The sequence below is a fragment of the Leptidea sinapis genome, chromosome 29 (genome assembly GCF_905404315.1).
Source record: "Leptidea sinapis chromosome 29, ilLepSina1.1, whole genome shotgun sequence".
Taxonomy (NCBI): domain Eukaryota; kingdom Metazoa; phylum Arthropoda; class Insecta; order Lepidoptera; family Pieridae; genus Leptidea; species Leptidea sinapis.
The window spans coordinates 8,859,162-8,886,301 of NC_066293.1; the positions used below are offsets into that span (position 1 = coordinate 8,859,162).

General features: G+C 36.1%; 1 protein-coding gene across 1 annotated transcript; it reads left to right on the forward strand.

Annotated features, from left to right (window-relative positions):
* The first annotated feature begins 663 nt into the window (after positions 1 to 663).
* LOC126973566 (homeobox protein Hox-A4-like) lies at positions 664 to 27,140 on the forward strand. Its single transcript, XM_050820896.1, has 5 exons — positions 664 to 687; positions 1,819 to 2,134; positions 24,014 to 24,086; positions 25,290 to 25,431; positions 27,017 to 27,140. The coding sequence occupies exons 1-5, from the start codon at positions 664 to 666 to the stop codon at positions 27,131 to 27,133; spliced, it is 672 nt and encodes a 223-aa protein (XP_050676853.1). The 3' UTR covers positions 27,134 to 27,140.

Sequence of the window (27,140 nt, forward strand, 5' to 3'; positions counted from 1 at the left end):
TAGAAAACTTACTGATGAAATGTAATAATTTGATTGGTATAATGGTAGTGGAAGAGTTTCACTAGTAAGACACACCATATTTACGCGTCGTTTCACGTCCTCCGTTTTGAGGTTTTGATTTGTACTAAATCCAATGACGTATGTACATATACACATACATATAGACAAATCACGTCGTATAAAAACAAAGCCGAAATCTGGAACATGCCACAAATTACACCTTAATAATCTTAGACTGCTATATCTATACATTGCCGCATTTACTCCAGTTGTTTAAAATATTATTGCTCAATAAGCAGCAATGTAACACATTAATTCAGTTCAGATTTGATTCGGACAGTGACAGTTGACACACGACTAAGGAGTAAACTATGCTTACATTGTCTTTGAGTACACTTTTGCCGTTCCGCTATTAGACTGCGAATGATATGTCCTTATAAAGACAATACTATAACTACATCAAATTATAACTATCATTACGTGGAAGTGTACCAAGAATACTGGCAGCATTTCCGCGTTTGACAGCTATGCTGATCCAATGACCGAAATCACTGCCAGCGCTTGGGTTTATAGCCCTTATTGAGGTGCGAAGATAGTACTTTGTACATTCTCCGCGCCTCTGAGACTCACGGGCCGAATGTCTCGACACCAAACGGCACAAAGATGTATGACTCACTCTCACTCATGGTATGTCCTAATATGTGTATAGAACATCATTGACTAAATCACTCTTGTGGTCTATAAGTCAACAGTGAGGCGAAATGCTTAATAAAATATTAATTGATGAAAGATGAAATCGTTTTATCGAATGTTCTCTTTGTAAACTCAGATATTATGATTTACCCCCGCCAGTTTTATAACCAGACTGCAAAGACGTGATGTTAGTGTTTTGTGACAGGACTCAGTCCGCGGCCAACTGAGTGGAGCTACTCCATTTTTATGACAACAAGGGACGAGACGAGCAGGACGTTCAGCACATGGAAATTAATACGCCCTGCCCATTACAATGCAGTACTCAGGACTCTTGAAAATCCCAAAAATTCTAAGCGGCACTACAATTGCACACCTTGAGAGATAAATGTAAAGTCCCATTTTCCCAGTAATTTGGCTGTTGTTGTTCGTCGAGTGTGCCGGTATGAGTATTAAGCGAAGGCTATGTGAGTATAACTTTGTGTTTTTGCATGTATCTCGGAGGCGATTGCGTTAGAGTCAGTGGAATCTCCTGTGGATGGCGACCGACCGTGTGGTGCGCAGAGTGTAACTGCCGGGCGAGGCACCCCACTTCAAAGTTTATTTAAACAATTAAAAAGGTCGTACATACGAAATATTGACTTACAACGAATTATTCTTTGAACTGATATGGTCATCTATATGACCATATCAGTTCAAAGTCAAAAAAAAAAATCACTATTGATTTGGTTTTTTTAAATTTAATTCAGTCAATATCTTAACATCTATCCTGAGATGTTTGCTAAAACATTAAATCAGACCCTGTCTCAATCAAAGGTCCACGGACCGCAAATCACAGTACAAACCACTCCCACCAAATCTGACTCCGCCTTCAACCACGCATGCGCAAAGCTGGCCAATCAAACAGGCTCGCAACCCCTGGGGTTCGAAGTCAACAGGCCGCAATTGAGCGTTCATACCATGTCATTTTTAAGGGGCTCCATCCCCACCTATTAAAAACTTCATAACCACAAGCAGTTCTGCGTCTGTATTCCAACGGCTTAATTGTGTCGCTAATTATGTCAGAGATCTTAAATGATGGAGAGGAACACTGAGTTGTATTCGATCTCGGATTTCTTTTATCAGCAGAATCCAGAACGGTTTGAAGAACGATTCGACCATGATAGATCGACTTCTGTTTCGTTGGAGGAAGATGACAGCAGATCTTCGGCGTACGGAGTGGATTTGAGCGAGAAGAATACGAATTTGGGTGGGAAATCTTTTACGATAGCTGCGATTTTGGGCCTGACAAATGCTGATGAAGATGTGATGAATCTAAGTGTGCAGGAGAGGCTGCAGCAAAATCAGAAACAATTGCAGAGTTATTTGTACAACGGACACGAAGTGCCAAGGCTGAATGATGGATTTTGCAGGAGTATGGCTGGTCCACCAGTCATACGGCAAGGTAGGTTTGATAATTGATTTATCACTTATCATATAGTAATGAACACAAGGTAGGATTTCATTTAACACACGATTATTACTTTAGTTATGAACGTAAAATTAATTTAAAAAATATTTACGAAACAAAAAGTGTTACAGAAAGAATATTATATCAGCCAAAGTTTAAGAATTATTATGGAGAACGAGTAAATAAATGTATATTACCTAAGGTTTTCAATGATTAACAATTACTCAGGCAAAAAATATGGTTATGTTATATATATATATATACTGGTACTTTTATAGGAATTTGCCAATAATTATTTCGTAAAAAATGCTCCCTGTTGTTATAATGAAATTGTTTCACAGCGGAACTGTCAAACTGTGCGTCACTAAATTAATTTAATTAAAAACTGAGTTTAATAAAACTCAGTTTGAGGGTGACCAGTTGATCAACAATCGATCGTCTGGTAGACCTAACACAAATGGGCGGCGGCTATCGAAAGCAAGGGAGATGGCCCTGTAGTTTGCCGGGATATAGCGAAGGCCTTTGATTGTGTATGGCAAATGGCGGTTCTCTCAAAAGTTCCATCATTTATCCTTCCTGAGAGTTTATGTAAGTGGACGTCCAGCTTCATCACTGGGCGCAGCATACAGGTCGTTGTCGACGGTTATTGCTCGAACCGGAAGCCCGTGAACGCTGGAGTGGAGCTCTCGGGACGTCTCTGGGCGACCTGTGCCGGTAGAAACTTGTGTCTTCTATCGAGTCCTCTCTTGAGAAGGTCGCGGAATGTGTTGAAATGAACCTTGTCCAATCTAACCCTCACAAGACTTACATTTGCGTATTTGCCACAAAGAATACCATAAGTCGTATCACCGCTCTTTGGTAACACTTGCCTTAAAGCCTTGCCTAGGACCGGAATATTGCCATTTTGGGGTCAACTGGAGGGCAAAGTCAAATTGGCTATGAAAATGTAGCTGGGCGTCATAAATAGAGCACGGCAATACTTCAAGCTGGCCCACATTCTAGCGCTCTACAAACCGCAGCTCGAGCCGAGTATATACAACTTCGGGAGTATTGCTGTCATCTCTGATCTGGCGCACCCCAGTATCATCTCGAACCATTTGACCGCGTGCAACGCAGAGCTGCTCGAATTGTCAAGGATCAAGTATTCTGTGAACGGCTGGATCACTTGCCGTTGCGTAGAGACGTCGCGTCTCTTCATTGTGTGTCTTCTACCGCATTTATCACGTGTGTTCCAAGAGCTGTTTGAATATCACTCCCGCAAATTCCGAGATTGGAGATAGACAGGATTGGAAGCCCTAGGCCGACTTGCATTAATTTATGAAAATAACGGAAAACGTCGGATTTATATGAAACCCTTAATCTTAACACATCACTGTCAAAATCAACCAGTGCCATTTGGCACTAGATCTTGCATATATACCAAAATCGGAAGTGCCGTTTGGCACACTACGCCCTGGCTAAGTTGTGACTCTCATTTTATTTATAAGGTTAACAAAAATTTGCATGGTCTTATAGCTTGTTTCAATAGTTTTCTTATATATTCTCTCATATCATCCTAATTATAAGCAATTTATTAATGCACGTGAAATAAATGCGCTAAAATAGACGCGCGCCAAAATGGCGTCGATCTATGACATACCGCAGCGCGGGGGTATTGCCGATCGTGGAAGGTTAAGTATTTAATATAGATAGTCTCAATTTTCTTAGCAGGATCTTCAGGAATAGTGATTATTTATATCCGATACCCGGTAGTGTTTTTTGGCAAACACCTAGAAGCGTGCTACAAAATAATCAACGTTTTAAGACTAAAAAAATGTGAGTTGAAGAGACTGCCGATAGAAATGAAACCTTAGAAGTTATAGTATTAAAATTTGAAAACTCATAAAGTAATTAGCAATTAAATAGTATTTTGTTTAATTAAACATGAACTTTTCACAAAATCCATTCAATTTCACTTATAAGATATACACATCACTAATGTTGCACAATACGTTAGCTGTATAGCTACAGATATACCGCTATAAGCATTTCGGTGACGCGAACTCACGAGATTTCATCCATCCAAACAGTGTCTAACTTTATATATTGTTTTTTAATTTTTAAATTACCGCGTGCAGCAGTCATGAGCATATCGGTCACGCGAACCCATAAGATTTTCCCTACCAAAAGCTATATCAAATCACACAGTAGAAAGTTGTTGGGTTGATCTCAAAGTGCACTCCTCATAATCTCAATTTCCACAAAACAATAATTTTTAAGTGTTTTTTTTTTTGTGAAAATAAGGGACGAGACGAGCAGGACGTACAGCCGATGGTAATGGATATGCACTGCCCATTGCAATGCAGTGCCGCTCAGGGTTCTTGAAAAACCCCAAAAATTCTGAGTGGCAATACAACTGCGCTCGTCACCTTGAGACATAAGAGGTTAGGTCTCATTTGCCCAGTAATTTCACTAGCTACGGCGCCCTTCAGACCGAAACACAGTAATGCTAACACATAACTGCTTCACGGCAGAAACAGGCGCCGTTGTGGTACCCATAATCTAGCCAGCATCCTGTGCAAAGGAGCCTCCCACTGGTGTAAAAGTGTAGGTACAAGTACGTAGATGCACTCGTTCTTATGCGCCAACCTCTTGTACTCCCTGAAGGCAATGACTTCTATATACATAGAACGTCATTGCTTAAAGGCTTTAGTAGGTTCTGTAAAAGAGAGCTGTTCGTGCTATATAATATCAGCTTAGTTACATAGACAGTCACTCAAAGAAAAATTTAAAGAAACAACTATTGTGACTGTTCATTGTCCGTACATTTATGAACAAAAATGCCTTGTAGGTGTCACTAGCGTCGAAGTGGGTGGTATTTTAAAATGAAAATTGTATACAGTCAAGAAGTCGTTATCATTAAAATAAATGTCAGTACAATTGTCCAGTCGTATCTTAGTTTTTTATTCATATTATTCATTAGTTATGCCATTAAAACCACATATGAGAAAAAGTTTCGTAGTTTTTTTTAGATTTCTTAAAATCTACCGCTCCGAATCATTATGAATTAAATTACAAAGTATTCAAAATCTAAATTTAGTCAAGCCCTTTCGAATGGTGCCAACCGCAATGAAATCGGTCGAGCTTTTCAAAAGTTATGACGTTAACATACATCCATACACACACACACACATACATATACATACAGACGTACGGACACCGTCACGGGAATTTAGTCAGGGAAGTTTCCTAGGACCTTAAAACGTCGAGCCCTGATGAAAGCTCGATTTTCGAAACACGGGGTACAACCAAGTAATGGAATCTTTGAAAATTTTAAATATTCCTAGGGGGAAGTTAAAAATCAGTTTTTTGGACATGTCGAGTGTAGAGAACTACCACAACGCTTCGCTTATGTGACGTGCAGTAATGATCAATAAGTATAAAATACAAGTGGACCCGACAGACGTTGTCCTGTACACACGTCTTAAATTTGAAAAATCGGTCCAGCCATTAGGAGTAGTTCACTAACATACACATGAGCAGGAGAATTATATTATATGGGCGGAATTGAGAATCTTAACCAATCTCAAATTCACTGGAACACACAAAAAATCATCAAAATCTGTCCAACCGTTTAGGAGGTTCTTCAATTGTGAATCTAAACCATTCTCGAATCCACCTGAAGACATACAGAATGTTTCATTAAAATCGGTCCAGCCGTTTAGGAGGAGTTCATTTACAACAGACGCACAAAAGAAATATATTAAGATTAGCAATAGAGTGTTTTTAAAACAAAATGTATTTTATTACAAAAAAGCATTCGGTCATTTATTATTACTTATCTATTTCGCAATTGAAAATATTAATTTTAATAAAAAAAGAAGTTGGGAAACTATCAATCCTTATTCGACCAACTTGAAACTTATTCCTTGAAAGTAAAATTCAGTAGAAATTCCATTAAGGGTTCTTGGATAAAGTTGTTGCCTGCTTGAAGACATTGTTAGCCGTTAAACTGTAGGTTCAGACGGAAGGTATTCTGTCCGAATGTACCAATAAATTTAAGCATTTTTAGAGAGATAGTTTTGAGAGAAACATATTACACAAATGATTTAAGTTTTCTTTAGTGTTTTGTCGCGTTTCGCCTCTACACGAGGCATCCTCAGGACGTGTTGTCTCTCTCGAGATCTATTTTACATACGTGTGAAAAATGATTTCGCTCAAATGTTTTAGAGCAATTAGAAATAACGAAACACAAAAATAACATGTTTACACTCATGTAACTCATCTCGTGACAGTTTTTGACGAGACAACACGTCCTGAGGATGCCTCGTGTCCCCTACAAACACCTCGAAACACGTGTCGAATTGTTATAAAAACAAATATTGGCGGAATTAACACTAAAGAAAACTTAAATCATTTGTGTAATATGTTTCTCTCAAAACTATCTCTCTAAAAATGCTTAAACTTATTGGTACATTCGGCCAGAATACCTTCCGTCTGAACCTACAGTTTAACGGCTAACAATGTCTTCAAGCAGGCAACAACTTTATCCAAGAACCCTTAAGTAACGCCTAATTCAAAATTTTTTTTGTTTTTTCAGAAACATATTATTTATTTAATCGAAGTATTTACTAAAGTTATCTACATATTTATGCCATCTCACGCCAAGGTCCTTTGCGGTAAAACTTTGAGAACCTGGACTTAATTATCAAGGCATTTTGCATCGCTTCTTGAGATGTCTTCTAACAAGTGGGAGGCTCTTTTGGACACGACGTCGGCTCGATTATGGGTACCACAACGGCGCCTTTTTCTGCCGTGAAGCAGTAATGTGTAAGTTTCATTGCGTTTCGGTCTGAAGGGCATTTAATTTACAAAAGGGAAATTACTGGGCAAATGAGATAATATCTTATGTCTCAAGGTGATGAGCACAATTGTAGTGCCATTGAGAATTTTAGGGTTTTTTAATAGCCCTGAGCGGCACTGCATTGTAATGGGCAGTATTGCAAGTTTCGCCATCAAATTGAAATACAAATATTTTTATTTAAAATAGGATATGAAAACACTTATTAAAAGTCTAAAACTTCCACCCATTCGAAAAAGTATGCCTTAGAACTGAGAAGAACGAGCGCAATAAACTCAGCGGGCCCTATTTTGTTTTAATTAAACCTGACCGCAGTCGCTCCATTCCCAATTTGAATTTCGTAATCATTTGATTTGAACATTTAATTAAACAATTGAACATTAACCAGAAGATTCACAATTGAACTACCTCCTAAACGGCTGGATCGATTTTGATGATTTTTTGTGTGTTCCAGTGAATTTGAGATTGGTGTGTGTCTTCAGGTGGATTCGAGAACTGTTTAGATTCACAATTGAACTACCTCCTAAACGGCTGGGCTGATTTTGATGATTTTTTTGTGTGCTCCAGTGAATTTGAGATTGGTTTAGATTCTCAATTCCGTCCATAATAATTCTCCTGCTCATGTGTATGTTAGTGAACTACTCCTAACGGCTGGACTGATTTTTCAAATTTAAGACGTGTGTACAGTTATACTAATTGATCATTATTACACGCCTCATAACGGTGCCTATTTCTGCCGTGAAGCAGTAATGTGTAAACATTACTCTATTTCGGTCTAAAGGCACTGCATTGTAATGTGCGGGGCGTATCAATTACCATCAGCTGAACGTCCTGCTCGTCTGGTCCCTTATTTTCATAAAAAAAAACATTTTCTGGGATCTTGTGTGAAAAAGCATATACGTCGCTCCATAAAAGACTTACTAACTCGACCTAGGCAAATAGTAGGCATTATAAGTTCCCATTGTTTACATTATGATTTTGACTGTTTATAGAAAATCCACTTATGTGCCCATAACATTATCAAGAATATATTGTGATCCAACAGTTTAAATGTTTATATATTTAAGTTTTTCTCTTAATGATTATTTAGGACCTAGGTTATAAATAGCGCGAATAGCCCTCTTCTGCAGCACAAATATTGTATTAATATCGGAACCCCATACAATATATACCTTAATATATATCTTTATATATATATATATATATATAAATCCAGTGTCCTGATGTTTGTTTCCAGTGAACTCCTAAGCTAATGAACGGATTTCAATGGGGATTACTTCATGGAGTGCAGTTTAGTCCAACTTGAGAAATGGGATATTAGGAAAATTTATTGAATTAGGCGTTACTTTGCGGAAATCCATAATTATACAAATGATTTAAGTTTTCTTTACTGTAAATTCCGCCAATATTTGTTTTTAAAAATAACTCGATACGTGTTTCGCCTACACACGAGGCATCCTCAGGACGTGTTGTCTCGCCAAAATCTGGCACGAGACTGAACACTGTCGAATTATTTTTAAAAACAAATATTGGCGGAATTAACACTAAAGAAAACTTAAATCATTTGCATAGATGGGATATTATTTTTATTTCCAATATTTGTTTTGTATGGACATATTTTCTATGAGAGAATTAATTGACGCACGGTTTGACACTTCTGCTGTGAATCAAACAATTTTATTATAACAACAGGGAGCATATTTTACGAAATAATCCTTGATGTTATGATAATTTAATGACAAATTCATAAAAAAAAACAGTATTTTATTTATTATCTACAGAACAACGTCTGTCGGGTCAGCTAGTAATACTATAAAAAATAACTTAAGTAAACTTCTGCCGTATCTATGTCAGTTTGTTCAAAGTTCGTCGTCGTAAACTATCTTATATTGGATGCATCAAACTTTAGAGCTTGAATTCATTGTTTGTGTAAGGATGCTTCGTGAACATGATGGTCGTGATTACTATCATAATTAGTAATCACATCCATCAAATACAATTCCACTCCAGAACTCCTGTTCAAATCAAAATCTATTTTCGCGATTAATAACTAAAATTGTCATGTATGAGAATTATTCTAAACAACATTCTCAACTATTAGCTGAGACTACAGATTAGGTATGGATACGCTGAGACATATCTGAAACTTAGGACTGAGTTTCATCAACTAAATTGAGCATTATCAAACCAATAATATTAAAGTATTAAAAGAGGTAGATATGTCACTTGCGCGCCGAAAATCAATCGCCTAAATTGAGTCAATTGGTTCATTTGGTCGTAGTCGCTCTCGCGATACGAAAACGGTACACACGCGTTTGTTCTTGACAGAATTGCTTACAATTTGATATAGGTACAACATTAAAATGCCGTCTTGTGTCAAAAACAAAAAAAATCATAGAATTACATATCACAGTTAAGAAATCATGAATTATAACATTTTAATTGATTTAATTATTTATCTAACAAAATAAATATGTTGCCATGACAACGCCGATCGCCGCCAAGCCGATCATAGATTAACAGTGCAGAAATGACAAAATATTGATGATTGTTGGGTACGGTAAAAATCATATCTGATGAATTAACTGTATTTTCTCTATACAAATACGTAGCAATTAGCAAATTAGAGTTATCTCTTTTTCGCTAGCGATAATTGCATTTACTATCCTTCTATGACGTGTAATTGTAATGTAGTGTGCTATTGCAATGTTAAATTATTCATGTGTGCGTTTGTGTACCATTTTCAAACACCGAATGTTGTCTACGTAACCTATCTATACTTTTAAATATCATTATTATCAAACATGTTAAAATATTGTGTTAGCATTTGACAATTTTTAAATGACTTCATAACTATAATTAATAACCGTAATCGTCCAATCCTCGCCGTTTAAAAGCTATGATTAAAGTTAAATAGCGACCTGTCAAAAGTTTTAAAAAGCCATTTTTTAACTGGCAACACAGTTTTATCGTTAATAGTAATTATAAAAATTCAATTTTGTATTACGATAAAAACAAAAACAGGTGACTACAAATAATCAACAATAATTATTGGTAAGCATACCTGGCAATCCTATATTTATTTATTTTTTCAATTCTATACATAAAGTCCTTTAAAATGACGTAAAATTATAAAAAAAAATCATACCATCATCAACATCAGCCGGATAACGTCCGCTACTGGACAAAGGCCTCCCCCAAATATCTCAACGACGCTCTCTCATGTTTTAATTTGGGTGGTATTGCCATAATCGCCACTGCCGCTTGGTAGGAGGGTTGGCGATCGCAGTAGATGGTGGTGCTCTTTTCAAAAGATTCTGCCGCCCATCCTCCGTTCCTTGTGTCCCTTAGTCGCCTCTTACGACACCCACGTGAGAAGAAGGTGGTGCTATTCTGGTGCGACACCACACGCGAATAAAAAATAATAATAACAAGAAAAACATATAGCTGTAATTTATATAAGAAAATTAATTAAACAAAAATTATTAAGTAATAACGGCCAATTTTTTATCGGCAACCTATATACCAACATACTCAATTGCAAAATTTTCATGTAAATCCGTTGTTAATAAATGGCTCCTATCAAAAACATACACAAACTGAAGATCTCCTCAAGATATTTAACTTATAAAACTAAAAAATACTATTGAGTACACACTGTTTACAACACAGGAATATTCTACATATATTATGAATCATTGTAAAATGTTGTTTAGATGAGATGTATGCGTGCTTCTTCATTTTAATGTTATTATTATCATAAACCAATATTAATTGATTTACGCAAACACTGATACCCATAACACAAGTTAGATCTTATCATGGCTATCAGAGTTTTAATTCAACACTGTATTTTATTTAAGACTAGCTGACCCGGCAAACGTTGTTTTGCCATATAAAGTATAATTCACGCGATAGTTTTATAAGTAATAAAATATTGCCTATATTATAGCCTGTACATCATTTTGTTCTATTGTCAATAGTTTTTGCAGCGCACGCAAAAATAGGTTTTCGATTTTACACCTTGTGTTACAAAATAGCAATTTTATTACGGATCCCTAATTTTGAAAAAAAAAACATAGCCTATAGCCCTCCTCGATAAATGGACTACCCAACACTGAAAGAATCATTCAAATCGGACCAGTAGTACCAGAGATTAGCGCGTTCAAACAAACAAACAAACACTGCAGCTTTATAATATTATACTAGTCAGTACCGACACCGATGAAACTTGAGTAAAGCCGGATTGATAAATAATTTCAGAATGACTCACGAAAGTTTAAATAATTTAATCATACGTTTATCTTTATCTATGATATATAGTATAGATAAGTTAATTTTTAAGACGTAGTACATAAAATATATTTAAGTGTTGTGAACCTCTGTTTTTGTGAAATAAAGTTTATTATTTATTATTTACTCACTCAACGTTCATTTAAAATTAGTTTTAACAAAAAAACACGTACCTGCGGAATCGAGCAGATATTGTATGTCACTTTTGCCAAATACGATAGTGCAACATTCTGCAGTCTATGTTAAAGACAGCGTTACTGTTAACGAACAATTTGTTATGTTTTTAAAGTGATAACCCTCACTTCTAGGATTAATACACAATCCCGCATCGTTCATAAAATTTTGTTTATTAAATTTTATTTGTGTATTAATCCTAGAAGTGAGGGTTATCACTTTAAAAACATAACGTATTGTTTAGATTTACAGGAGCGACATCTCAAGTCAATTTCCTAATATGCAAATATTGGGCTTGAGCAGGTTATCAACTGTAAAGTAGATCCTGTAGATGAAGCCACAACCTGAGAGTTGAACAAAAAGCAAACAGAATTTTATAGCGAGGCGGTACTCGAACGGTTAGCTCAGTTGGTTAGAGCACCGGCACGGAACGCCGGAGGTCGTGGGTTCATAAAATTTTGTTTATCAAATTTTATTTGTGTGTTACTGTTAACGTTAAATTTAACTTATACCTTAAGGCGGGGGACCGAGCCAACGGCCTTGAGGAAACGAGCGGAGCTAGGTTACCTCTCTCGCACAAGATCGCCATAGTGTTAATTCAGAATTAGAAGCATTTTTAATTTATTACAATCATTATACAATTTTCTTTACAAAACTAATAAAACTATGTCATGTTACAATTATTATCTAGATTGAGGGTTAGGTTGGTTAGGGGTATTTTTATGATGTTTTTAATTCTATAGATATATAATTATTTTTTGTAAAAATATTAGCTTTATATAAACCATATAAATGATTTGAGTTTTCTTTAGTGCCAACTCCGCCAACATCTGTCCTTAAAGAATTCGACACGTGTTTCGCCTCTACACGAGGCGCCTCAGGACGTGTTGTGTCGCCAAAATCTGGCACGAGACTTTGGCGGCTAAAGAAAACTCAAATCATTTATATAATTATGGAATTCCGCAAAGTAACGCCTAATTCAATGATTTTTTTTTTATATAAACCGTCAAGAAATGGCTTCAACTATGCGCTATTTAGGTAATTTCTTAGGATAGCACACACTATAACAGCTAATATGTTGCAAACCAGCCTAAGAGTTTTAAAACAACATACCGTCGCGCTAACGCGGGCGAGACTATCATCAGTGTGATAAGTATAACTGTAACTGCGACTAAAAATCTTGAATAAAAGCTCAAAAATCATAGTTCCGGTATCGGCCATTACTTCTTCCAAAACTTAAGCAATCACAACGAAGTTTTGGAAACTGAATGGGTAGGAAATGTTCCGTGTCGGACTATTTTGATTTTTTTGCTAATTCCAAGAAACGAAGTAGAGTCTACAAGTTTCAACGGTTCCCGATTTAATATTAAACTTACTCCTTAATCCTTTTTTAAATTTGGTAGGGAGAATTCAATACATTTTATTTTACCCGCGTTAATGGACAAATAATTCACCCTGAAATTATTTAGATATGTTTTCCAAGGACATGTTTATTTTATCTAAATTCTGTGAGAGTCAGTCAATATTATAAACTAATAAAGTGTTGTCTGCGAATAGAATAATCTCACATTCTTTTGACGCTACAAATGGCAAATCATTAATGTAGACGAGGAATAAGAAAGGTCCTAGGATTGATCCCTGAGGTACGCCCATCCGAATTACAGCTCCCGATATTAATTACTACTTTCTGGGTTCTATTAGATAAGTATGACGTAATAAGATCAAGTGATTTGCTTTTTATAACATAATAATTTAGTCTACCAGTAATTACTAGGCTGCTTATTAAGCCGTTTTAAGTAATCTAGCACTTACAAAAAGAACAAATATAGATATTAAACTTGGATAATTTATACGTCTAGATAGAGTCCCTTGCTTTTTTTATGAAAATAAGGGATGAGACGAGCAGGACGTTCAGCTGATGGTAATTGATACGCCCTACCCATTACAATGCAGTGACGCTCAGGATTCTTGGAAAACCCAAAAATTCTGAGTGGCACTACAATTGCGCTCCTTATCTTGAGACGATAAGATATAAGATATTATAGATATATTATAGACTAGCTGACCCGGCAAACGTTGTTTTGCCATATAAAGTATAATTCACGCGATAGTTTTATAAGTAATAAAATATTGCCTATATTATAGCCTGTACATCATTTTGTTCTATTGTCAATAGTTTTTGCAGCGCACGCAAAAATAAGTTATCGATTTTACACCTTGTGTTACAAAATAGCAATTTTATTACGGATCCCTAATTTTGAAAAAAAACATAGCCTATATATAGCCTTCCTCGATAAATGGACTACCCAACACTGAAAGAATCATTCAAATCGGACCAGTAGTACCAGAGATTAGCGCGTTCAAACAAACAAACAAACACTGCAGCTTTATAATATTAGTATAGATAAGATAAGATGTTAAGTCTCATTTGCCCAGTAATTTCACTAGCTACGGCGCCCTTCAGACCGAAACACAGTAATATTTACATATTACTGCTTCACGACAGAAATAGGCGCCGTTCTGGTATCCATAATCTAGGCCGCTTCCTGTGCAAAGGAGCTTCCCACTGGTAAATTGCTGCTAGACAAGCGATGACAAAGCCCAGCTTTTTTACTATAGTGTGCGTGACGAGCTGTGTCAAGTGTCTTATACTCGCGATATATGTCACTTTGTGTTAGTGTGCGTGCGTGCTCAAAATAGAGCATTTCTTGTAGCGGCGTCGTGTGCCGGGTTGTCTCCTTCCCTCAAATATGTGCGAAGGGAACGATGGCTGGTTCACGCGTCAACTCGTGAATGGGTGCTGCTTGTGGTGCCAGGTCGACCTGTTATAGTAAATGAATCACGATACTTGTTGGATGCAATTACTAATTGTGACAGTAATCACGACCATCAAGTTCACGAAGCATCCTGACACAAACAATGAAGTCAAGGCATAAAAGGCATTTATTTTCTCAAAATTGATTCCTTTACAATTATTTTTGATGTCATTTCTAATAACTACTAGATACTACTACCGCTTCGAAAACAAATGGCGCTCTGAGAGTGAAGAAGCGGCGCAAGAAACTCTCCCAGCATTCTTTTTTTGCGCTCTTTTCAGTAAAAATATACAATATTGTACAGTCATTTCTATCGCTATAAAATAATCACAATCTAGTCCCAGGCTGTCCGATCATTTAGATATTCAGCAGTGCCATTTTTTTATAAAATATTTAAATTTATTTATAGATAATGCCTGAACAGTGGCTAGGACTTTATTATAGAAGTGTATACATTTACCCTTGAAGCTATTATGTATCTTATGAAACCTACTAGAATTAGTTACAAGCAATCCCTTATTTCTAGTGTTATAATAATGAAAATCACTATTAAGAGCAAAAGAAAAAGCTCTAAAGTCTAAAGGTTGATGCATCAAATATATGATAATTTATATAAATTTATACATTTAATTTTATTCTTTAAATATTAATAACTTTTCATGAAATAATTTATATTATTTAAACATGACTCATATATTGGATGCAACACCTTCTAAACTTCTGAATTCCACTTTCGCACGACACGCCACAAGTTAGGATATCATCCTCACCATCTGGATGTGTGGCGGTCCTCCACAGTGCGGTTTTCAAGGAGCTTTCTTCCTCGTACTACAAAGCCGTGGAATGACCTTCCTTGTGCGGTGTTTCCGGGACGATACGACATGGGTACCTTCAAAAAAGCGCGTACACCTTCCTTAAAGTCCGGCAACGCTCCTGTGATTCCTCTGGTGTTGCAAGAGATTGTGGGCGGCGGTGATCACTTAACAATAGGTGACCCGTACGCACGTTTGTCCTCCTATTCCATGAAAAAAAAACTAATTTGTTATGTATATTACAGCCATTGTAAAATACTCTATTGGTTGAAGTGCCGTTGAGTTTCTTGTATGTTCTTCTCACGAGCACAACTTTTTCCGACCATATGGTAAATTCAGTAATTTTAAAGAAATATTTGTAATGACTATTCAAAAGCGCTAAGTTTAATCCTATTTGAATAAAGTTTCTTTGACTTTGAATTTAGAGGTTAACAGTCAACCTCAATTTTTTTCGACGTTTCAGGTCCACAAATAAAATTTGAAAAAACAAAATTTTATGAACGATGCGGGATTCAAACAACAGAACGTGAACAAAGCAAACAGAATTTTATAACGAGGCGGTACTAGAACGGTTAGCTCAGTTGGTTAGAGCACCGGCACGGAACGCCGGAGGTCGTGGCTTCGAATCCCGCATCGTTCATAAAAAATTGTTTTTCAAATTTTATTTGTGTATTAATCCTAGAAGTGAGGGTTATCACTTTAAAAAAAACATAACATATTCTTTTCATAGGTGTCACAGTCTATCTAGATTAACCAATAATAATTTATAGACCGATAAACACATTACCCTCTTTTACGCAGCGCAATCGGGTAATAAAATGGAGTGACTGTTTCATTTCATTGACAACAATTATTATTACATTGGCCGTTCCCCTTTCTAAGCATAAAAGAAATATTTTAATGAAAAGTCATTCTGAACCCTCGCGCGCACTTCTAATGAAATTGTACCCTTTGTAGGTACCTATTTGGTACTATTTCGTCACTGAGCAGATTTTATAACAATCTTTAATAATTGTTATTTTATAATATAAAAATAAAAACTATGGATAGAGATAATGTCGACGCCTGCAGCTTTAAACCAGCAAAGTTTCATATTTACATGTTTTATTTACTTTATTTGATTTTTGATTTGATCATTTCATTAATTAGAAGTAAAATACTACCTATTGAGTGCTTCTACAGCTAAGATATTAAAGACGAGATTAGTATTACTAGCGCCATCTAGGCAGATAACATGTAGTTAGTGTATTGATGAATAAATTAAGCTTAGTCATTCCAAGTCATACTGTGAAAGAAGTTGTTTTATTAATAATCTTGATAATATTTTATTCTTAGTTACTATTCTTGAATATATCTTAATACTAGCTGACCCGACAGACGTTGTTCTGTATATAATAAATAAAATAATGTTTTTATATGAATTTGTCAATAATATATCATAACATCAAAAATTATTTCGTAAAATATGCACCCTGCTGTCGTAATGAAATTGTTTCACAGCAGAACTGTCAAACCGTGCGTCAATAAATTCTCTCATAGAAAATATTTCCATACTAAACAAATATTGAAAATAAAAATAATTATGGGTCCCAAATCGAAATAAAAACTATCCTATCTCTCAAGTTGGACCAAATTGCACTCCAGTAAGGAGTAATCCCCATTAAAATCCGTTTATTATTACAGGGAGCATTTTTTACGAAATAATTCTTTATGTTTTGATTATTGGCAAATTCCTATAAAACAGTTTTTTTTTAATATCTACAGAACAACGTCTGTCGGGGCAGCTAGTATATTATAATTTTGTGGATATACATTAATAATATCTTTATTTAATCTTATAAAAGTAAGAATTAGTTAGAGTGAGAGAGGAGGATCCTGCCTACCGCTGTCGTATGCGTGAGAGAAAGGGAAGCCAGACAGACTGGCGCCGTAACGCGTTACGTTACAAAACGGTACCTCCGACAAGGTACACACTAATACAAACACAGTATCATCAACAATCATAAACTGGCATAAAAGGCATAAAGGCATTTATTTTCTCAAATATAATTCCTTTAGAATTATATTTGATGTCATTTCTAATAACTACTAGATACTACTACCGCTTCGGAAACAAATGGCGCTCTGAGAGAGAACAAGCGGCGCAAGAAACTCTCCCAGCATTCTTTTTTTGCATTCTTTTCAATAAAAATATACAATATTGTACAGTCATTTCTATCGCTATAAAATAATCACAATCTATTCCCAGGCTGTCCGATCATTAAGATATTCAGCAGCGGAGTAATAGGATTTACGACAGAGCCATTTCTTTTATAAAGCATTTAAATTTATTCATAGATAATGCCTTAACAGTGGCTGGGACTTTATTATAGAAGTGTATACATTTACCCTTAAAGCTATCATGTATCTTATGAAGCCTACTAGAATTAGTTACAAGCAATCCCTTATTTCTAGTGTTATAATGAACTGATATCGAAAGCACGTTACTTAATCAGTAAAATAACAGACATATTTTTATTTCACATCACACAAATTAATTTACAAACTTTGATTAAACGCCTTAAAATAAAACATATTAATATCGCTTAAAGTAAAACAATATTTGTGAAAATAATTATATAGGGGAGAGCAGGTAGGACTCGTACACTTTTGACTCTAAGGCTTGTGAAATGTTATATTATAGCTATTTCAAAATATATTTAATACTGCTATATTACTAGCATATCTGACTATAATAATACATAATTGTATGTTGATACGAAGTATTATAACCTATTTTTATCTAGATTGTATGATTAGCATGGCTCGAACTGCAAAGGTTAAGGGTATATATATTTTTTTTGTAAAAATATTAGCTTTATATAAACCGACAAGAAATGGTTTCAACTATGCGCTATTTAGGCAATTTCTTATGATAGCACCCTTAACTATAACAGCTAATATGTTGCAACTGAGCTTAAGAGTTTTAAAACAACATACCGTCGCGCTAACGCGGGCAAGACTATCAGTGTGATAAGTACAACTGTAGCTGCGACCAAAAATCGTGAATAAACGCGTTATGTTGATACGAAATATTATAACCTAAGTCGTGGTGCTTTTTCATCCCCTACGCGGGGTACCTTCGTACACGGTGTGGGATACATTCGTACATAGTGGTAAGCCTCCGTACAACGTGATGAAAATGCCATTTATACTCAACATAAGCATTATTGAGATCAAATTAACTGGCCTTATAACAGTAATAAATAACATTATTGTTTTTTTTACACTTTAGTAGTTATAAATATGAAACAATTGAGCACTTGTCGTTAAATCAAAATAGTAAAACAATTTTTATAATATTTTCTTATTTCCTCAATGAATCAATCAATATTACTTGTTTACTCATTGGTATTTATTAATCAAAACTACAAATTTGCACACAACCAATAGATAATGGATCTTTTATCGCACATTGTACACACACAGGGTTTCCAGTTACTTAAACTTTGTATTGAGTGGGGCTATAATATTATCTTACCACCTGTCCAATATAATCTAGAACAGCTTTTTTCCCTTTGAATTTGACCGGCAGAAACCATTTTTTTTTATGTTTTCTGTCGTAATAGGATTTTCATTGTAAATATCAAGCTCTTCAGGCATCTATTCTAAGGAAATTTTCTCTATAACTCTACAGTTTTATTTTGTCTCTTTAGTTATTCTTACTATTTTACCCAAGTTGTGGCGTTATGTATCCACTTAAATATTTATGAGCTAGAGACCAAGCGGCAGGTACATTAAAACGGACTTTTTTTTGAGAAGAAGTGACTAAACTAGCAAGACCTTCTACATATGTAGTTTAGTCACTTCTTTACCATATGGTAAATGATACACCCTGTCCATTATAACGGAGTGTGCCAACGCAATTGCGCTCGTCACCTTGACACATTAAATATTATTTACCAGGTCAAGTTCTTTGCACAGGATACCGGCTAGATTATAGGAACCACAACGGGGCTTTTTTTCTGCCGTGAAGCAGTAATGTGTAAGCATTACTGTGTTTGAAGGGCGCCGTAGCTAGTGAAATTACTACTTACTTTTATTAGTCTCGTTTAGTTTCGATATTTGTCTCTGCTAGCAAGTGTAAAGCGCGTTTCATCTCCCTGGTTCCTCTTCCTCTCATGCTCGTCTCCTTCAGGTATTTTGATTATTCTGTTCCAATCTGTTCTTTTCAGGAGTATTAGTATAATATATTCTTGAATTTCCTGGCAATATTTCATTCTTCTATGTTTTCTATGCATTTCTGTCTAATTTAGAGTCAGATAATTTCTGGTATTATTAATCCTATGGCTGAAGAAATCAAGGCTCTGACAGCAACAAGGGACTGATTGTTAATTGCTGTGTTTATTACGATCCGTTTCTTCAGGTATGGATTGTTGTTTTTGCCCATATATATCAGGGCCTCATCTTAACATTATAGTTCACGATATATGATTGCTTTTTGCTTAAGGCGAAGAGTAAGCAGAAAATACGCAAACAAGATGTTTTTAGACAAGTTTTGTGGTGAAAATATAGCATTTGGAGATATGAACACTACATTATCCTGCTACACATACCCTTAAGTCTTACTTGTAGGTTGCTAATGTTTGCTGTTAGTTAAACTTAACACTCCAGAGCTATTATGAACTAGCAGTTTTGTTTGCAGTTAAACAAGTTTTTTCTCGGCATGATGCACTTGTTTAGTATACTGCTCTCATAAAAGTTGTTCTTATAGCTTTTACTTTTTTGTGTTGGTACATATATTAAGATTAGTAATCAATAATGAGGATTGTAAGCAATTAAACTGTTTGCGCCTGTTAAAATGTTAAATTTTCGACGCAAGAATTTTAAAAATAGTGGCTGTGTTACATAGGAGCCGTGAACTCATATCGCTCAAGGTCGCCGGCATTTAGTGTCGCCTTAAACGCTTCAAACATATCTGTTGGCTAAAAATTAGATCGGCTCCTAGCCAGTTCATCTTCAACTTCAGATCATCAGATCCTCAATTACTTTTCCCGTTAGTACTAGAGGACTTGCCCCTTCACATATATTTGCGGTTTGATCCTGCAATAAAAACTTATCTGACCTCAAGTGGTAGCATTCGCATAGTATGAATCCACCCCATTCATAACTGTACGGAGGTGCCCCAACACAAATATTTGACAAACCAATCTATATATATAAAAATGAATTTCTTAATTGAAGTCTCGCTAAAACTCGAGAACGGCTGGACCGATTTGGCAAATTTAAGTCTTGAATTATTTGTGGAAGTCCAGAGAATATTTAAAAGGCGAATAAATAGGAAAATGCTGCTAAATTAAATAAAAACAACAAATTTGTTTTTCCTTTGATGTGTCCATACATAATTTCTATGAGAAAATTTATTGACACACGGTTTGAGAGTTCTGCTGTGAAACAATTTCATTACGACAGCAGGGTGCATATTTTACGAAGTAATTTTTGATGTTATGATATATTATTGACAAATTCATATAAAAACATTATTTTATTTATTATATACAGAACAACGTCTGTCGGGTCAGCTAGTTTAATATAAAAATAACCGTCAAAATTTGCCCAAAATGAATACTGACATTATAAGCTACGGCGACAATTCATAAGCCATAAGAAAATACCATACAATTTGATTAAATTATTTAATAAAAATTGTGTGTTGGATAGTAATAATATGACTACTGTACGAATGCTCCCTCTGTACGAATCCTACCTGCTCTCCCCTAATCACCAATACAATCAAGAATGGTGCGAAAATGGACACCGCTGAGCGTATGCTGTAGCAAATGCTACAGTGCTGGTTTTCAGCGTAGCCCATTACGAGACAAATTCGCGCTGTGGTTTAGAAACGTTTGCAATTTTTTTTTAAATACTTACAGCACAACACATACTTAAAAGTGAAAACCTACCCAAATAACTTATACATAGAAAAACCAACATTGCAGAAATAAAAGAAAGAAAAATTTACCAATATAAAAGATACAAATATAAAAATATGCAAAGGTTGAAAATAAATATGATACCACAACAAAAAATACAAACGTTGCGATTAAATTATAAAATTAAAATCAAATAAAGCCAGTTCAGAAAATATATAATATATTACTAGCTGACCCGCAAACGTTGTATTGTCGATATTAAAATCGCGATACAAAAGTAACTGTTGATCGTAGATGGGTGAAAATTTGAAGTTGTATGTATTTTTTAATTTTGACTCATAATCAAACAATTAAAAAAAAATGTCAAAAAAATTAAAAAAAAAATCGTGTGGACCACCCTTAACATTTAGGGGGATGAAAAATAGATGTTGTCCGATTCTCAGACCTACCCAATATGCACTCAAAATTTCATGAGGTCAAGCCGTTTCGGAGGTGTTCAAAGTTTAACACCATGACACGAGAATTTTATATATTAGATATTCAGTTTACCTAAGATAAGTGGGGGACTACTTTGCCACCTATTTGTAAATCTCTTTGGTAGTTACTAAATAGTTTTTGTATTTTAATTTAAAACTATATATGGAGCAACTATTCCTAACTGGTGGTGGTATATTGTTCCAACACTTAGTGGCAGCGTAACCGAAACTACCACGAAAGTCGGAAGTGGAGGAATAATAATTGGAATATTTCCTGTTCTGATAGGATACCTTGTTTCTGAGGCATGGCGCCATTTCTTCGTACAGATATTACTAGGCAAATGAGACTTAACATCTTAAGTCTCAAAGTGACGATCTCGATTTTAGTGGCACTCAGAATTTTTGGTTTTTTCAAGAATCTTGTGCGGTACTATATATATATATATATACCAGCAACGTCCTGCTCATCTCAAAAAACTTTGCAAATAATACACAGTTAAAGTTAATTTACCAGTGGAGGCTCCTTTGCACAGTAAGCCGGCTAGATTATGGGTACCACAACGGCGGCTATTTCTGCCGTGAAGCAATAATGTGTAAACATTACTGTGTTTCGGTCTGCAGGGCGCCGTAGCTAGTGAAATTACTGGGCAAATGAGACCTAACATCTTATGTCTCAAGGTGACGAGCACAATTGTAGTGCCGCTCAGAATTTTTGAGTTTTTCAAGAGCGGCACTACATTGTAATGGGCAGGGCATATCAATTAGCACCAGCAACGTCCTGATCGTCTTGTTCCTTATTTTCATAAAAAAAAATACTTTGCAAATAATACACACACAAACTGCTCTTAACGCTGCTGGAGCTACGCTCTTCTACGATACAGCGGATATCCCTTGTCATTATGGACAACTATCTATATATATTTTATATTCTATTTCATCCCCGTGTAGGTCAAAGTTTCAAGTTGTTGTTCGAGCATACAAATGTTTATAAATTTATGTATTTTAATTGTAATTATTGTAGATGTACGTAGTATTTGTATACCGCAGTCGCTGTCCGTGCTGCGACACACGGTGCCTACTGAAAATCAGTGAAAATCAGTGTCGAGGCTCTGAAGGCTCGACGTATACTGAGTGGGCCTCCGATTGGCAATACTAAAGTGATTGCACTGCTCCTCAATCTAATTTTTTTATTTATTTTAATTTTGCTAGGTACGTTTTAATTATTTTTAGTGGTTTTTATAGTTTAAGTTTATAATTTTGGTTAACTTATAATTTTAATCTAATATATTATGTTAAAATTACTTGTTTGTTAAAGTTATTATCTTATATCTTTAAACGAGCAATTCTTGTATATATATATAATCTGAATCTCGGAAACGGCTGTAACGATTTTCATAAAATTAAGTATGCAGGGGATTTCGGGGGTGATAAATCGATCTAGCTAGGTTTCAATTTAAAAAAAATGGTTTTATCCATGTTTGAATGAGAAACAGCTACATTAGAATAGAAAGGTACATTTCGCCACTATATACAAGACTATTATAGCTCAGATGGGACTTTGGGTGATCCGGAAGGCAGAAGACCCCGGTTCGAATCCAGATGTCCTATTAGTTTTTTTTTGTTCAAGTTTTGTACATTCTTAAAAATCCGAGCAAGGCTCGGTCGTCCGGATATTTATATTATAAACTATGACCTATTTTAGCAGTGTAATTATGTTGTCAATAAAGTTTATTATTATTATTATATTATTATAAAGCTTTAAATAATTGGCTAACTTGTCTTGCTTATGATGAAGTGGAAAATCATCTGATCAGACTGACATGACAAACACACGCATTGTATATATGGACACAATTAAAGGTCCAATTCAAACCCACATGCACACACGCACTCACTCACTCACTCACACACACACACAACTAATTGTAAATTTAATCATTTCTGTTTATTTCTATATTGTTTCATAAATAAAATGTATCTGCTAAGGAAGTTGCGAGATATTCCCTCCTGTCCTAAGACAACTTACAGGGAAGTCTCAATCACTAAAAAATGTACATGTAATCTTTGAAATAAACGAAATTTATGTATTTATTATTTAAATGCATTATATATTACTTCTTATCAAGTTCCTAAGCACAAAGTTTCATGGTTTTATTTAAAAAAAAGGGCGTATTAATTTCCATCAAGTGAACGTCCCGCTCGTCTCGTCCCTTATTTAATAGAAAAATATTGCAAACACAAAACACCTCATAAGTCAAACCTTAGTAACAGAGTGTTAACAGCGGCAGCGTCCATGGTTACAAAATGTCTTGTTCCCTACCCTCTGCTGTAGGATACCCTGAGTTCCAGATGCTAGGTCGTTCCGAAGGCTCATGACTTGATTATTAGCAAACTTACAAATTCAAAGAACCGGTTGATTTCTTTCACGCACGTGTGTGTGAAATCTTATGTGAATTTTGAATCACAGGACAGTTCCGTTTTCCTTTTGTCAAATATCTTCAGGAACTCCGTTCGAAATTTTAAATTTTAATCTGCAATTGCTTTTTTCAGATACAAGAGACCTTAAGTCCCACGGCCAGACCCAAACTAAGACCATCAGATCACATTCTGTGTCCTGTAATAGGTAAGTACAACCTGTACGAATCTAAATAAGAAGCTGTTATATACCACATTTTTTTTATGGAATAGGAGGACAAACGAGCGTACGGGTCACCTGGTGTTTAGTGATCACCGCCGCCCACATTCTCTTGCAACACCAGAGGAATCACAAGAGCGTTGGCGGCCTTTAAGGAAGGTGTACGCGCTTTTTTGAAGGTACCCATGTCGTATCGTACCGGAATACCGCACAAGGAAGCTCATTCCACTGCGTTGTAGTACGAGGAAAAAAGCTCCTTGAAAACCGCACTGTGGAGGACCGCCGCACATCCAGGTGGTGGGGATGAAATCCTAACTTGTGGCGTGTCGTGCGAAGGTGGAATGGCGGCAGGAATCAGGTTAAACAGCTCTTCGGAACACTCCCCGTGATAAATGCGGTAGAAGACACACAATGAAGCGACGTCTCTACGCAACGCCAAGTGATCCAGCCGTTCGCAGAGCACTGGGTCCCCGACAAATCGAGCTGCACACACAATACAGTAACAGAACAGTATTTTAACTAAAGATTTCCTGTTGTCGATGTTATGTCTTCTATCCACTTTTTTCTATGACGTCCTTTTCTCCTTATTCCTAATACTCCTTCCCACATTGTTGCCTCTGATGTCCATCTATTGTCTCTACATCGTGCTATATATCCAGCCCAGCCAGTTACAGATACAAGTGTCATAATCACCTGTTGGCTTACAACAGGAGAGCTCAATGAAAGCAATGAACATATCCCAATTACCGATACGACTTACGGCCCTTCCCAATATTCAGTAATCTCCGGTTGTGGCCTACTTGGGATAAAAATCGTAACTGTCGTTGACTTTTCTGTCCCAATAAACTTATCGACGGTAACTCACCTTATTCGTACACGCTGTCTGTCAATGGGGCGACGTGTAGCTTACCAGTGTGTATGGAAATTGCAATTTACGCGTCCCAATATAAAGCGATAAGAATGACTTATCGGGTATATTGGGACAGCTTCAGATTATTTACAGCTTATTGGGTACAACTACAGTATATTGGCAATGGTTGTTAGGGACCTTGATGTTTAGGGCATACTTCCAGTCTATGACCGTGTTACGGATGAACAAGCGATTGCCTTACCACCTCCCAACACTTTTGCCCGTTTGCCCCCTCTTAAAAAATATCCCGTGTTTGACTTTTTAAGTATTATCTGTTACAGCACCGGCAGAAGTAAAAGAATCAGGACGATATTCACGCCAGAACAGTTGGAGCGGCTTGAAGCTGAGTTTGAACGGCAGCAGTATATGGTGGGACCTGAGAGGCTCTACCTGGCCCATGCTCTGCAGCTTACCGAAGCCCAGGTATCGGATCATTTACATTTCTATATTTTATTTTATTCCAGCACGGATGGTATCGATCGAAAATGATCATCTTATATCTTGAGCGGCACTGCATTGTAATGGACAAGGCGTATCAATTACTGCTCAACTTCAGCTGCTCGTCTCGTCCTTTACTGCCAAAAAATACATCAGGTACAAACATAAACTTCTCCGAATGTCTTGAACCTTCATTAGTGTTCATTCGACACGTGTTTCGTGTAGAGGACACGAGGCATCCTCGGGAGATGTCGACTCGCCAAACTTCAACAAATAAACATAAACTTGTTATGACTACTTCGCGGTTAAACCGGTTTAGTACTTTGCTGGACGGTGTATGTATATGCCAGGAAAACTCCTCAAATTTCTCGTGTGGGGTATGTGTTTTGGTTGGTTACAGCCTACAATGTCCTCCAATTATTATTAATTTAAATTGAAATATTTTAATTCAAAACAGGATCACTTATTGAACGTCAAAAATACCGCCCATTCAAAATAGTATGCCCCAGACCTGAGAAGAACGGGCCTAAGAAACTCAGCGGGCTTTTTCTTAAATTAAATTTCGTTATAAAAACAAATAATTAAATAGCCTGATACCCGGTCGTTACAGTGACTATTTTTGTAATATATTTTTTGAATTGGTGGTAGTTTTTGACGTACAATAAGTGATTATATTTTGAATGAAAATATTTGAATATTTAAATTAATGCTAATTGAAGGATTTTAAAAATCTTGTTTTGAATAAAAAATTATATCAAAAGTGTATTATCAAGTGTTTGTATCGCTTCTGAACTTGTGAAAATATAACTAGGTATGCGCCTTAGAAATATACGTGTCGATTCAGCCCCTTGCTGGTAGGCAATGACAACAGGCCAGGTTTATTACTTAAGTGTGCATGACAGCTACGTATTACACTCGCTATACGTCAGTCTCTTTGTTTTAATGTGTGTTGAAAATAGAGACTCACTGATGGCCGCTTTTTTATGGAAGTGAAGGACAAACGAGCATACGGGTCACCTAAAGTGATCACCGCCGACCACATTCTCTTGCAACACCAGAGAAATCACAGGAGCGTTGCCGGCTTTTAAGGAAGGTGTATGTGCTTTTTTTGAAGGTACCTACGTCGTATCGTCCCGGAAACACCGCACAAGGAAGCTCACTCCACTGTAGTACGTAAAGTTCATTGAAAACCGCACTGTGGAGGACCACCACATATCCTATGGTGGGGATGATATCCTAATTTGTAGCGTGTTGTGCGAACGTGGAATTCGGCGGCAGGAATCATGCCAAACAGTTCTTCGGAATACTCTTCGTAATAGATGTGGTTTACTTTTTATTTACCTATATATACCTTACGAATATCTACGCTGCGTCGATCGATAGTAGGTAATATTTATTTTTAAAACAAGGCGGGAATGTTATGTCCTTGTATTTTATTTTGATGACCCGCTCGCGATCTAAGGTATACGTAGACCTCATATGAAACTCTCAACAGTGGGATGTCGGGTTACAGGGGACACCATAATTATTTTTTTCTTAAGTCGCGTTTAGAGGATATTCTTTTTTGCAGGTAAAGGTATGGTTTCAAAATCGTCGTATAAAATGGCGGAAGCATCACTTAGAAGTAACACAGCAGCGATTGGCTGTACTGCAGAGGCACAGGCCTGAAGACAGAGAAGACATCTAAATGTATT

Coding starts and splice junctions, on each gene's coding strand:
- LOC126973566 (XM_050820896.1), top strand. CDS start 664: ATGTATGACTCACTCTCACTCATG. Junction 24,087..25,289: donor CATTCTGTGTCCTGTAATAG/GTAAGTACAACC, acceptor TATCTGTTACAG/CACCGGCAGAAGTAAAAGAA. Junction 25,432..27,016: donor TGCAGCTTACCGAAGCCCAG/GTATCGGATCAT, acceptor TCTTTTTTGCAG/GTAAAGGTATGGTTTCAAAA.